The sequence below is a fragment of the Salvelinus sp. IW2-2015 genome, linkage group LG15 (genome assembly GCF_002910315.2).
Source record: "Salvelinus sp. IW2-2015 linkage group LG15, ASM291031v2, whole genome shotgun sequence".
Taxonomy (NCBI): Eukaryota; Metazoa; Chordata; class Actinopteri; order Salmoniformes; family Salmonidae; genus Salvelinus; species Salvelinus sp. IW2-2015.
Window position 1 is genome coordinate 25,677,623 of NC_036855.1, and position 15,483 is coordinate 25,693,105.

The following is a 15,483-nucleotide window of genomic DNA, read 5'->3' on the forward strand; positions in this document are numbered from 1 at the left end:
CCTTTAACTCCTGACCTCTAACTTTAACTCATGTCTTCTAGAACCTGCCCTGGAGTCTGCTGCAGTCATAGTAGACAGTCATATCATTGTAATTCATACCAAAGCAAAATCGTATGTGTGTGTATATATATACTACCGTTCAAAAGTTTGGGGTCACTTAGAAATGTCTTCTTTTTTTAAAGAAATGCAACACAAAAAATGTCCATTAAAATAACATCAAATTGATCAGAAATGCATTGTAGACATTGTTACTGTTGTAAATGACTATTGTAGCTGGAAACGGCTGATTTTTAATGGAATATCTACATAGGTGTACAGAGGTCCATTATCAGCAACCATCACTCCTTTGTTCCAATGGCATGTTGTGTTAACTAATCCAAGTTTATCATTTTAAAAGGCTAATTGATTATTAGAAAACTCTTTTGCAAGTATGTTAGCACAGCTGAAAGCTGTCGTGCTGATTAACGAAGCAATAAAACTGTCCTTCTTTAGACTAGTTGAGTATCTGGAGCATCTGAATTTGTGGGTTCGATTACAGGCTCAAAATGGCCAGAAACTAAGAACTTTCTTCTGAAACTCGTCAGTCTATTCTTGTTCTGAGAAATGAAGGCCGAGGAATGAACTGAACGAGAAATGAACGGGGACATTTCTAAGTGACCCCAAACTCTTGAACGGTAGTGTATATATCCATCTGACCGTGTGTATGCATGCGTCTGCAGAAGGAGTATTTCCAGCAGTATGAGCTGGGTCTCCAGTCTCTGTGTAACTCGTACCAGAGCAGAGCTGACGCCAGAGCCAAAGCTGTGGAGGAGAAGAGTACCAGCGCTGAGACCAAACTCAGGGAGGCAGACGAGAAGCTACAGAAACTACGAACCAACATCGTACAACTGCTGCAGAAAGTACAGGAGGTAAGACATACACCAAAATCGAAGCTTAGCTACAGAGAAGATGAGAACCCGCATGCACGCACTCACACACATGGACAAACTTAAATGGAATGTCGCTCCTTCCCTCCTGCAGGACATTGACATAAACACAGATGACGAACTGGATGCCTACATAGAAGACCTGCTGACCAAGGGGGACTAGTGAGGAGACAGACATGCTCTCGGAACCCTGTCTTGCTCTCAGAACCTTGGTCCGCCTGTACTTCCAAAAGTACTGTAGCTCTGTAGCTCCTCTACAGATGCTCTTTACCCATAACCCTCCACGAGGCCTGCCCGCCCCGCTCTGCAGATGGAGAGGAGAGGCAGCTGCTGCTGTTGCCGTTTGGTCCCCAAGTTTGTTTTTATAAAACTGCAGTATGGTTTTCTGTTTCTCTGTCTGTTCTTGTTTATTTAACATTAGCATGCTTTGGTTTTGGATGGTCCATTCTGAGATTAGCACGTAACGGACGTCTCTTTTTAGTCCTTTTATATCAACAATCTATTATGTTATATACAAACTCTGTTAAGCTACTGTATGTTACACCAACCAGTCCTGATTGACTGCAGAACTGAACTCTTCTCAATCTGTAGGTGGGGATCAGATTCTGCTCTGTTGCTGTGTTCTGATCTTGTGCCGCGTACACGCATACATACGCACGCCAGTCCGAGTACGGCACCAAGCGTCGCCGATTAAAGTTCCTGTGATGTAGATGACAGGRGATTCTGTGATTTCAGAAAAGGGTCTGATGGTAACCTAAACTATGGAGCAGTTAAGATTCATATGTATTCTCCATATTGATCTGTGATCAGGTGGAGAGAAATTACATGAATCATAAACCCATAATAGCGTCCTGACCCATAACCCCTTTACCACCAGTCACAGTCCGATGCAAATCCAGTCCTGTTGAGTGCCAGATTTGATGTAAGTTGCCATCAGATGGTCAAGCCTTTTCTACCCTGTGTTAAAGCGTTATGTTTAACCCAGTGTTGAAAAAACAAATCAGTGTTGCCTAGCTGCTTTCAACCACCTCTCCCCCCCTAGCCTCTCTCTCCCACCCTAGCCTCCTCTCTCTCACACCCTATCTTGTTAGCGTGTTTGACCATGAATCTTGTTCTGGAGGCAGCTCTGTAGAGTGGTCACTAGCTGGCACAGCCACCAAGTCATAAAATCTGATTTTACTCCTAACCTTAAATTAAAACCAAAAGGCAAATTTTTGTTTTCATGAATTTTTACAATCTAGACCATTTTGACTTTCCAGCTGGCCCATCTAGCAGAAATCTTTCAGTTATGCCTCAAGGGCAAGTTTCATGACACTAAACGTCAACATGCATCCTGTTCTGACAGTGTAGCCATCGGGTTTACCAGCCAGACTATTGAGGGTGTTTGGTCATCCCAACGCCCTGGAGACTGAAGTACTTACTGGGTTTTATCAGTACGATTATCTGTTACGTCTCAATACAACTATGTCCCTATTGTATCCTCTTGCCATTGTGACATGACAGTTCACTGTTTTCATTTTGGTCTCAAAGGTGATTGAGTTTATAGTTATCTAAAGTTCTCTGTTCATATTATTCAGTGGTCATGTTTCTTCTAATGGGTATTTTTAACATGTCAAGAAAACATTTTATTAAATAGGTGTATGTTATTTTGTCTGGTGTGTGTACTCTTTTTTATTTGTCTGTCTATGGAGAAACAATAAATTGGGTTCCCAGACAACTGCACCGCTGGATTAAGAAATCATAGGCCCTGGGGCTTTTGATTTTTTTCTATTGGTTCTACAAGCATATTAGTCTTCTTTTTTCAGCAGTAGGCATTTGCTTTCCAAACTGTGCCTTTTTCCTGGCCATGATGCAACAAGCTGTAGGCTATATTTGGCAGGCATACTGCCCAAACGGCGGCCTTCCTGACTCTAGGCATACCGGTAACTGACAAAATAAAGGAAACAAGGGATACAAAGTAAACAGTTTATTCGGAAGGTATTCAGACCCCTTGACTTTTTCCACATTTTGTTATGTTACAGCCTAATTCTGAAATGGATTAAATCGTTTTTTCCCCTAATCAATCTACACACAATACTCCATAATAACACATCAAAAACCGGATTTTAGATATGTTGGTATATGTATTAAAAAAAATCACATTTATATATATTTTTATTTGACCTTTATTTAACTAGGCAAATCAGTTAAGAACAAATTCTTATTTTCAATGACGGCCTAGGAACAGTCTTGTTCAGGGGCAGAACGACAGATTTTGTACCTTGTCAGCTCGGGGATTAGATCTTGCAACCTTTCGGTTACTAGTCCAATGCTCTAACCACTAGGCTACGCTTCCGCCCCGGCGGCAAGTATTCAGACCCTTTACGCAGTACTTTGAAGGACCTTTGGTGGCGATTACAGCCTCAAGGTTTTTTTGGTATGATGCTACAAGCTTGGCACACCTGTATTTGGGGAGTTTCTCCTATCCTTCTCTGCAGATCCTCTCAAGCTCTGTCAGGTTGGATGGGGAGCGTCGCTGTACAGCTATCCTGAGCGCACTGGAGTAGGTTTTCATGAAGGATCTCTGTACTTTGCTCTGTTCATCTTTCCCTTGATCTTGACTAGTCCCTGCTGCTGAAAAACATCCCCACAGCATGATGCTACCACCACCATGCTTCACTGTGCAAGGTTTCCTCCAGACGTGAAGGTTGGCATTCAGGCCAACGAGTTCAATCTTGGTTTCATCAGACCAGAGTCCTTTAGGTGCTGTATGGCAATTCCAAGCGGCCTGTTATGTGCCTTTTACTGAGAAGTGGCTTCCGTCTAGACTCTACCATAAAGGTCTGATTGGTGGAGTGTTCCAGAGATGGTTGTCCTTCTGGAAGGTTATCCCATCTCCACAGAGGAACTCTGGAGCTCTGTCAGAGTGACCATTGGGTTCTTTGTCACCTCCCTGACCAAGGCCCTTCTCCCTCGATTGCTCAGTTTGTCCAGACGGCCAGCTCTAGGAAGAGTCTTGGTGGTTACACACTTCTTCCATTTAAGAATGATGGAGACCACTGTGTTCTTGGGGACCTTCAATGCTTAAAAAAAAAAAGTGGTACACTTACCCAGATCTGTGTCTCGTCACAATCCTGTTTCGGAGCTCTGCAGACAATTCCTTCGACTTCATGGCTTGGTTTATGCTCTGACATGCACTGTCAGCTGTGGGACCTTTATATGATGTACACAGGTGTGCCTTTCCAAATCATGTCCGATCAATTGAATTTACCACAGGTGGAATCCAATCAAGTTGTAGAAATATCTCAAGGATGATGAATGGAAACAAGATGCACCTGAGCTCAATTTCGAATCTCATAGCAAAGGGTCTGAATTTATTTAAATATAAAAATTGTCATTATGGGGTATTGTGTGTAGATTGATACTTTTTTGTTGTTGTTAATCCATTTTAGAATAAAGCTGTAACGTAACAAAATGTGTCAAGTCAAGGGGTCTGAATACTTTCCGAATGCACTGTATGTTATGGTGTGGGGTGCATTTTCCTGGCATGTTTAGGTCTACTTGTAAAATATATGCCAAGGCGCATTGACATGGTGCTAGCAACTCGTAGTGGCGCAACACCCTTTTAAGACAGTTTATGTTGGTGTTTTCATTTTGGCAGATACCTGTATGTGCTCGTGATAACTTAATCCAAAGTTATTTTTTTATAAACTATTGAACATTAAGAGCGGGCTCCTGTGTTTGGATAAATTATATATATTTTTGCCTCTTGGGCCTGTCATGCCAAATAATGTCCCCCGGCCCAATAGTGTGCCCTTCTACATCGTCATGGGATTCAAACTACTGGCATCCGTTGCTATATCAACGGTGTGATGACCAAATGATTAGAATTTGAGATCATTACAGCCTAAATTACATTATTTTCATCATCGCTATGCAAAAAAGGCTTATTTCTGCAACAATTTTGCTATTTAAACAAGTTTTGTTTAGCTAATAAAATGAAAACGTTAATTTGAACTACTTTTGGATGCCTTGTTAACATTCTCAACTGGCCTACCTGGTTAAATAAAGGTAAAAAAAWATAATAAGTCCATGTCTTAAACATTGCTACGTTTCGGGAAATACCTTGACTCACAATTGACCAGTCACATTTATTTATTATACAGTTTATTGTAATTGTTTATATATATATATATATAAACAATTACAATAAACTGTATTTTCTTTCAAAAACAAGGACATTTCTAAGTGATCCCAAACTTTTGAACGGTACTACCGGTACAACCATCTCTGGAACACTCCACCAAAAGAAAAACACATTTTGTTGTCCATTTAAAATAACAAATTGATCAGAAATACAGTGTAGACATTGTTAGTGTTGTAAATGTCTATTGTAGCTGGAAATGGCTGAAGGTACGCCTATGTAGATATTTCATTAACAGTTGCCCATTATCAGCAACCATCACTCCTGTGTTCCAATGGCACATTGTGTTAGCTAATCCAAGTTTTAAAAGGCTAATTGATCATTAGAAAACCCTTTTGCAATTATGTTAGCACAGCTGAAAACTGTTGTGCTGATTATAGAAGCAATACAACTGGCCTTCTTTATACTAGTTGAGTATCAGGAGGCTCAAAATGCTAGTTTGAGAAACAGATGCCTCACAAGTCCTCAACTGGCAGCTTCATTAAATAGTACCCGCAAAACAGTACAAAACGTCAACAGTGAAGAGGCGACTCTGGGATGTTGGCCTTCTAGGCAGAGTTGCAAAGAAAAAGCCATATCTCAGACTGGCCAACAAAAATAAAAGATTAAGATGGAAAAAAGAACACAGACACTGGACAGAGGAACTCTGCCTAGAAGGCCAGCATCCTGGAGTCGCCTCTTCACTGTTGACGTTGAGACTGGTGTTTTGCGGGTACTATTTAATGAAACTGCCAGTTGAGGACTTGTGAGGCGTCTGCTTCTCAAACTAGACACTCTAATGTACTTGTCCTCTTGCTCAGTTGTGCACCGGGGCCTCCCACTCTTTCTATTCTGGTTAGAGCCAGTTTGCGCTGTTCTGTGAAGGGAGTAGTACACAGAGTTGTACGTGATCTTCAGTTTCTTGGTAATTTCTCACATGGAATAGCCTTAATGTCTCAGAACTTGAATAGACATGAGTTTCAGAAGGAAGTTATTTGTTTCTGGCCATTTTGAGCCTGTAATCGAACCCACAAATGCTGATGCTCCAGATACTCAACTAGTCTAAAGAAGTCCATTTTTATTGCTTCTTTAATCAGAACAACAGTTTTCAGCTGTGCTAACATACTTGCTAAAGGGACTTATGATCAATTAGCCTTTGTGGTGGTTAATTTCTTTACTATCAAATGAGGAGAGACAAACTTATCACACAAGTCAGAGTTATACTTAAACAAAATCTTTAATCACTTATTAATAAGGGAGCAGGTCAATACAACGCACACATATAAAGTGAATCGATTGAGTGCTCTACGATAATGATGGCTGGTCGACGATTCACGCTCAGATGATTCGTTGAGAGCCCAGAGACAAAAGTACAAAGGTCTTTTATAGCTAAGATACACCCCTTTCAACCAACATGACGAACAACAGATATATAGAATGGGTCACAAGGTTAAGAATTGTATGAAAGATACCTATAATACATAGCAGACAGTATCTGCTGTGTCAACAGTTTTCATTGTATAGAGACCAGTGTCTGGCCCTCCGACTCCAAACTGGAACCATCTCTCCCTGGTACGGTATAGAACAGAAACATTAACTCATGCTCTGTAATGCTCTTTAGGTTTTATCACCCAAAAGACATCGTAAATCTCCTGTTATCTCCCAGAGGCCCATCCTCAGTAGAACACACACACAATAGTTAGGAATACTCTATTCTGTTGCATAAAACAACCATTTGATGCAATAAAAGTATAACATAATCTTGCAATTTTTCCACCATACCTTTTAAAATTATAAACTTGGATGAGCTAACACAATGTGCCATTGGAACACAGGAGTGATGGTTGCTGATAATGGGCCTCTGTACGCCTATGTAGATATTCCGTTACCAATCAGCCGTTTCCAGCTACAATAGTCATTTACAACATTAACAATGTCTACAAGTGCTCAGCATATGTGGGAACTCCAAGACTGTTGGAAAAGCATTCCAGGTGAAGCTGGTTGAGAGAATGCCAAGAGTGTGCAAAGCTGTCATCAAGGCAAAGGGTGGTTACTTTGAAGAATCCCAAATATTTAAAAAAATCACATTTTTTTAACACTTTTTTGATTACTACATGATTCCATATGTGTTATTTCATAGTTTTGATGTCTTCACTATTATTCTACAATGTAGAAAACAGCAAAAATAAAGAAAAATCATTGAATTAGTAGGTGTCCAAACTTTTGATCAGTGGTGTAAAGTACTTAAGTAAAAATACTTTAAAGTACTACTTAAGWTGTTTTTTGGGGTATCTGTACTTTACTTTCCTATTTAGATTTTTGCTAACTTTTACTTTTACTTCACTACATTCTTAAAGAAAATAATGTTATTTTTACTCCATACATTTTCCAATTTCGTTACATTTTGACAGGAAAATGGTCCAATTCACACACTTATCAAGAGAACATCTCTGATCTGGCGGACTCACTAAACACAAATGCTTAGTTTGTAAATTATGTCTGCATGCTGGAGTGTGCCCCTGGCTATCTGCCAATAAATGGAAAAAATGTAATCGTGCTGTCTGGTTTGCTTAATATAAGGAATTTTAAATGGTTTATACTTGTACTTTTACTTTTGATACTTAAGTACATTTGAGCGATTCRATTTACTTTAGATACTTAAGTATATTTTATACCAAATACGTTTAGACTTTTACTCAAGTAGTATTTTACTGGGTGACTTTTACTTTTACTTGTCATTTTCTATTAAGATGTCTTTACTTTTACTCAAGTATGACAATTGAGTACTTTTTCCACCAATGCTTTTGACTGGTACTGAATATGTTTTTTTGTTGCTGCGTTTTGGGTCGCCCAGGGGCTTCAGCCCCGATAAGCCCCTGCATTACACCGGGCCTGTGCACCACCTGCATGGTTATTCATCAAGCTACACAACGTCTAGAAGTCATAGGTATCCTGTGTCACATGTTGATTTTCATCTGAGAGATCTAGCTCTTTACTAGGGTAGACCGTCACTGTTATTTAATTGTATAAGCTATGTGTATTTTATGACCAAAAGTAGTCAGGACAAAGCTGGTGTCTAGTCAGATGTTCCAGTTGTTTACTTTGAAGGTCGATATAGATTTTTATGTTAACGCCAGAGTTTACTCTTGACTTTTATTTTGAAGACGAAGTCTGGGGATTTGGAAGTCGGAACTAGGTGAGTAAACAAAACAACATTCTAGAAGTTATTGTTGATTAAGGCACATGCGTTTTCCTTTAAGCTTTCCAAACCAGATATTTGTAAACGTTACTCMTTGACAACCAGTGCCAGACTAACGTGAAGCATAGAGATTGCTCTGTCGCTACAGTGCCTGAACTTTGACACGTTTGGATCACAAATGTTGGCATTGCATAATGTTTTATGTTGGTTTTTTTCTTTGCATATTAGGCCCATTACTAAACTCAATGTTGAAGTTGTTTGACCATATGAAAGGCGTTGACTGTTACATAAATTCATTTTTTGCATTAAGATTTCCTACTGCAAATCCTTAAGGTTTCCTACTACTGCACATCCATAAGATTTCTTATTAACGTCCCACTGTGATATTTACAGCCGTTTTTGATKATTTAAATAATCATATATGTATATTCATTGAATCTTATAAATGTCGATCATTCTTGCATAGATCCATAAACTTGAGTGTCGTTTCTCTAACTAGCTTTATAGCAAACCAAGTGCAAGGGCTGCCGTTTTGTTATTTTTCAAATCAAGGAGTATGCCTTTAAATTTAACTAAAGAAATGGAGCTGCTGGTTTTGAAAAAATCCGTTTACTTGTCATATTCAGGCCAGTGACGTCTGAGCTCCTGGACCATGGCTTCGATCCCACTGCTGCACCGACAGGTCACCAGACGCTTTTACCGGCTGTGTATTAGAATGTTTCACCGCTGTCAAGCAGCAGTTCTGCAAGCGTGGTTCAGCGGGGCCTGGCTTGGTCACCCCAAGATGTCACCGGAGCAGAGGGGCAACCAGCGTTCTCCCGGGCCTAGATAGGAGGGTTCTTCCAGGAGAGACCAGTGCTGAAGAACCCCTTCCTGGAGGACGCTCTGCTACAGGGATACCTGAGGAGACACCTTCCCAGTGAGGTGTGTGTGTGTGTATCCCATACTAATGTTTAAGAATGGATAAAAAATTATGATGATGCTTTATCTGTTAGTGACTAGTGTGATGGTGGTGTGTTCCCAGACGGTGTATTCAGACCTGTGTGTGTTTGGGGAGCAGTTGGTGCGTGAGGTAGATGGGTGGGGTCGTGAGTGAGAGGTTGGTTGGTGACCAATGATCCCTGGGGTTGCCATGTCGAACGCATCGTCACCTCCCCCGCCTGGCTACACATGAAGAACCTATCAGCACAGGAAGGGCTGGTCGCCATCAGATACGAGAGGACCTATGTGGAGTGGCGGTGGGAGACACCTGACCCTTACACACACTGAAAACTCACCTATTAACCCAGCTTTTCCCAAACCTGTCCTGGGGACCCCAAGAGGGCAACATTTAGGWTTTTGTCCTAGCACTACACACCTGATTCCACTTATCAACTCATCATCAAACCTTTATGGAATCAGGTGTGCAATGCTAGGACAAAAACAAACATGTGTARCCCTTTGGGTCCTCAGGACAAGGATTAAGAAATTCTGCCCTGTGCATAAATTCACTTGATGGTCACCAACACAGAGAATATAAAAACAGTAACAGTGACAGTAATCTCAGAAGCTACTCATTGGAATTTTGTGACATGGCATTATGAAAATMTCATGCATAGAGTTATATATTCATACACTAATGATGATGTTATTCCAGTCGTGTATACCAGATGTGTAAGCTGTACCTGTACTCTCCCTCTGGTGTCTACGCCTGTCCTCTGGCTATGACTGATGGAGCTGCCAAGGTTATACAGGTGTGTGTGTCTGTCTATCTTTTTGTCTGTCTGTCTGAATTTACTTTCATGGAACTGATTATTACTGCTCATGTTGGAATAGGTGATGCGATTGATTTGGCTGTGATATTGTGATTCATAAGCTTGTGTGTGCGCGCACGCTTGTGCATGTAGTTTCTTGGTGTTTCCTGGCCAGTAGCTGAGGCCTTCAGCCATCTGACCTCTTGTGACCCTGAAAACTTTTGGACGTCTGGACCATGGATGACTGAATGCAGGGGAGGATCTGACGTGGGTCAGTGTGTCTGTATTCTTTGTAGTTACATACACTCTAGTAGATTATGATGGGTTACCTGCCTACTGATGATAATGATGTGTGTGTGTGTGTGTGTGTGTGTGTGTAGGCTGTGGTACAGAGACTGTAGTCTTGCCTCAGAGTGATGGTACATACAGTGTCACGTTTCAAGTGGTGCACCTCGGCTACAGATGCAGACATGACTAACACTGGCCAGAGTTACAGACAGAGACYGACAGACCACACCGTACCACATTTTTTACAATTTAACAATCATCGTCAAAGATAATGCCCCGTTATTCCTTCCACCTACACAAAACAGCATGCTACATAAGAACCCTTCACCTTCTCATCCCGACACCTCAAATCCTCTCCCCCTCACATGTCTATCTTTCTTCTCCTAACTGGTGAGTGTCTCAGGGCTGTAGAGGTCTATCTCTGTTCTATGCTGCAGTGCATGATGAGGAGGGGATGGTTCAGGGCATCGAGGTCCAGAGACTGAAGGACAAACTTGGAACCAGACAGATGCCCACCGCTGAGGTGCTGCTGGATGGACTGCCTGCACACAGGGTCGGATTTCACCAACACCACACACGCTGACCAACACACAACACACACACACACACACACACACACACACACACACACACACACACACACACACACAGGCTAACATTCTTCCCTCTCTTTCTCAGCTGTCAGAAGAAGGGTGAGGTGTGGCGTCTATAGCCAACATGCTGACTGTGACTCGTATCCATAAAAGCGTGTCTGCTGTGGCAGGTATGAGGAGGTATGACATCTAATCACTACTGCCAACTGCGGTACTGATGATCAGGTGTGTGTGTGTGCAGGGTACTCCAGCTGGCTTGTGACTACGCCACACAAGATGGCCTTTGGAAAGCTCTGCCTTTGGAAAGCTCCTGTGAGACCACCCCCTCCCTATGCAGACTCTCACTAGGATGGAGGTCAGTTGACAATACATTTCTACCATCTTAGAAAATCCTACTATAACCCCTGAAACCTACACATTGTCTTCACACACCTCTCTTTTTCTCTTTATCCCCGCTCAATCCCTCCCTTTAATTCCTTCCTCCTATAGGAGGAGACTCGAGGAGCATACCTGCTGGTGATGGAGGTCTGTCGTCTGATTGGCTGAGAGGAGACATGCCATGCCTTCCAGCTGGAGACTCACCTCCTTCGCCYGCTCACACCTATAGCCACACTCTACACTGGCAAACAGGTACACACATACGCACACACTCGACAAACAGGTAACCAATAACATTACACCAGAGAACGTTACATAGACATGGGATTACACTGGCAGATGGCAGTTGAAGACTGGGGTGTGTGTATTTAGTCATTGAATAAAGGCAGTAGGGATGTGTGGGAGGTGATGGAGTGATTGCCCCATCCTACACTCAAAAAAATATAGACTGACAGATGGTGTGTGTGTGTACCACCCCTGTGTGTCTCAGGCGGTTGCGTGATTTCCGAGGGGCTGGAGAGTTTCGGGGGGGCAGGGCTACATCGAGGACACAGGACTACCTGCAATGCTCAGAGATGCTCAGGTAGGTGGTCACATGACACACATCTGTCTGTCCGAAGGCAGACTTACTGTTTTACGTTATGGAGTAAATATGTTMCTGTTAATGGATGAAGTAGTTTCCTACTCTCACTCTTTGTTACTCAACAACAACAATTGAGTGGCAATAGTTCATTTTAGTMTAACAGTACCTTCTCTCTCGCTCTCTCTAGGTGTTGAGTATCTGGGAGGGGACCACTAATATTCTGTCTCTGGATGTTCTCTGCTGCGTCTCTCGGAGCTCAGGCCTCGTACTGCAGGCCTATGTCACATACATCCAGGTTAGGGACCCTTAAAGGGATAGAGAGTCATTCAGAGCCATCTAAAATACATTTTTTACTGAGATTAGTTGTTAACTGACTATGACCGTTGAGATCAGATTTTGGATAATTAAGTTAGTTTCCGCAGCCTTTGTCTTGTATCGTCTTCCTTGAACCAACAATGAATGGTAGCCAGGAAAGACTGTTACTATTAATACAATTATAYACGCCATTACAACCTCTGTTGATATAATTGCTAAACAAATTCTGACATTTTCCATTTTCCATCTAACTACCCCCCCAGATCTTACTGGCAGCAGCCTCCCTGTCTGTGAGATCAGTAGACCGCACCTTCTCTGGTCTGAGAGAGTTCCTGCAGGCCTCAGCTCTCAAACCACCTGGCTACCTGGAGCTGGCCACACAGCCTGGCACGCATCTATATGGGTACTATACACAGCAGAGATAATTTCTGTGCATTGGCATGACAGGAGTAGCACTTATWGCACATCACCTGGCTTAACCATTGTCACAGTTAGCTTGCCCTGAGGATGTATTGTGACTCCTGCTGTGTGTGTTTCAGGTCCTCTGCTCATTGACCATGCCTCATGGGAGGGAGCTTCTCACTCTGACATCTATGCTGCTCTRCTGTAAACAAAACAAAAACTTTCCTGAACCAGCACTTGCACTTGACCCCCCCCCCACCTTCTAGCTCTGACTTTGCTGATAGCTACTAAATTGAGGAAAAGTGTACTTACTGGGACCGTGATATGTGGTTGTTCCATCTAGCTATCTTAAGATGAATGCACTAACCGTAAGTCACACTGGATATAAGCATCTGCTAAATTACTCAAATGTAAATACACATCATTCCCCACTACCTGTCCTCACTAGTCCCTCGTCCTTACTTCTTGTAGGCTAATAGTTCTAGCAGTTACTGCGTGTGTGCAGTGTTTGGCAGATTACTTGAAAAATGTAATTATTGTAGTTACATGAAAAATTATCTGTAAAGTAATAATTTACTCAAAATGAGTAACGTAATCTGATATTGGATCTACTATTGGAWTACTTTCACTTCTAATATTTAGGCTACTGATAGTTTGCTGTGTAATTAATATCAGTACATTTAAAGTCCTATGCACCCACCTTGAATTGAAATCCTGACTTGAGTGCCTTTTGTTCAATATTTGTTGATAAATAAAATTCAGACCTACAGAAAGAGCCTCTTCTCTTCTACAGTAAAATAGTGGTTGTTTCAAGACAGTGTTTTTTATTTTTTATTGAACCTTTATTTAACTAGGCAAGTCAGTTATGACGGTAGAAGGTAGAGACAACAATACATCACGCAAAGCAGCCACAACTGTCAGAAAGTGTCCATGATTGAGTCTTTCAATGAAGAGATTGAGATAAAACTGTTCAGTTTGAGTGTTTGTTGCAGCTCGTTCCAGTAGCTAGTTGCAGCAAACTGAAAATACGAGCAACCCAGGGATGTGTGTGCTTTGGGAACGTTTAACATAATGTGACTGTGGTTTTCCCCTGATTGCATTTAGTTTTTTTTATTGTGCAATCAGAAAGCATTTCTTCTTTATTTTTTTTTACTATGGAGCACACAAAGAAGAGAGTGAACGTGTACTGCTACAAAGCAGCAAGCAGGAACTCTGTGGAATACCAGAAGGCCAGGGGTAAATGTTTTGGAAGCCTTACCTTTTCKTTCAACCAGTTTGAATAGAAAAGAAGCCATCCATACTTAATGGGCTATCAGCAGAACAATAGCATCTTAGGGAGCATGTGAGAAGATTTGAGAGTGAGCTAAATGACAGCAATGCTGACAAAGATATATCAGTTCTTCCTCTTTATATTAGATTAAGTCATCCCAAATGTAATCAACTGTTTAAGAATGTAACTTTAATCTAATTACAATCCGGGCTGATTACAGTTACTTCATATTTGTAATCTGTGCGTGTGTGTATCTGTGACTGTGTGTGCGTGTGCTGCAGGGGGTGTGAGCAGGACTTGTGGTCAGTAAGGCGGCCATAGGGTGCTACAACACTGAGACTTCGCCCCTGGACACTGAGCCGGTCTACGAAAAGTCAACCAGAGACTGAGGGGGTGTTGGCAGGCTGAGGGCAGGCAATGTTGCCGTTCTCAAGGAGATGCCATTTATGTAGGAAGGGGGAGGTTGTTGTATATTTGATGGAGAATAACAATGACAATTTCATGTATTTTTTTTATTTAACCTTTTTTAACTAGGCAAGTCAGTTAAGAACAAATTCTTATTTACAATGACGGCCTACACCGGCCAAACCTGGACAACGCTGGGCCAATTGTGCYCCACCCGATGGGACTCCCAATCACGGCCAGATGTGATACAGCCTGGATTCGAACCAGGGACCACACGGTGTCGGATTTACAGTACCATTAGGCAACTAATGCAATTGCCTGGGGCCTCATAACACAAGGGGGCCTCGTGAACTGGGCATAATTTTGTTTAATAATTAATTATTTTTGTTATCTTCCTCCTCTGCTTAAGGCCCTTCTCCGCTCGTGAGTCATCACCGATGTGCGCTATTATAACAAACCGATCGAATTTGTCTCCAGTTTTTGAACAGTTGGGTCTATTTGTTATTACCCCATGCCTGAAAGCTATGACAAAACCGCAATTGAAAACAATGCAGATCTTTTTTTCTACACACAATGATCACCTAATGATCTCCCTGATGTTTTCCCAAACTTTCCAATACCTTTCTGATGCAAATATAAAGAATTACACCTTTCCCATATTCAAGTCATTTGAAATATCTTATTAGCCTTATGAACATAGAAACTTGGTTGCAGTTTGTATCTGTGCTAGAATGGTTGAAAAGTTCATAAAATGAAATAATATATCAGTATTGGTCGATATTTCAAAGACAATATCAGATATAGGCCTGTATTGGCCCAGAATTCCTAACTTGAAAGTGTAAAAACAGATAGAAAAGATGCAAGCTAGAAATTATAATGAACCTAGGACAAGGCTATATATTTTAAAACAACTGAGCTTTTTCTGGCTCGCAAATTACTTATGAATAAGAAATCTGTGCAGCCCTTCATTTAYTTTTAAAATCCCAATGTGGCCCTCAAGACGAAATTACATATATTATTTTTTTTACACTTTAGCAGATGCACTTATCTAGGGCAATTTTCAGTAGTGAGTGAATGCCTTTTTGTACTTTCTCCCATACMGGTCCCCTGTGGGAACTAAACCCACAACCCTGACATTACAAGTGCCATGCTCTACCAACTGATCCACAGGGGACTCACCCCAATTGAGCCATACGAYACCCACCCRTGTTCTATGTGGTGATGCAAAG

At 41.6% G+C, this 15,483-nt stretch overlaps 1 protein-coding gene and 1 pseudogene across 1 annotated transcript in view; both read left to right on the forward strand.

Annotated features, from left to right (window-relative positions):
- LOC111973992 (ATPase MORC2A-like) overlaps window positions 1–2,572 on the forward strand; it is a 30,355-nt gene extending 27,783 nt beyond the window's left edge. Inside the window, 2 exon segments of the mRNA XM_070447055.1 lie at window positions 720–908; window positions 1,021–2,572. Coding sequence (XP_070303156.1) covers window positions 720–908; window positions 1,021–1,089 — 258 coding nt within the window. The 3' untranslated portion in view covers window positions 1,090–2,572.
- Window positions 2,573–8,939: 6,367 nt separating this feature from the next.
- LOC111974648 (acyl-CoA dehydrogenase family member 11-like) lies at window positions 8,940–14,913 on the forward strand (annotated as a pseudogene).
- The last annotated feature ends 570 nt before the right edge of the window (window positions 14,914–15,483 follow it).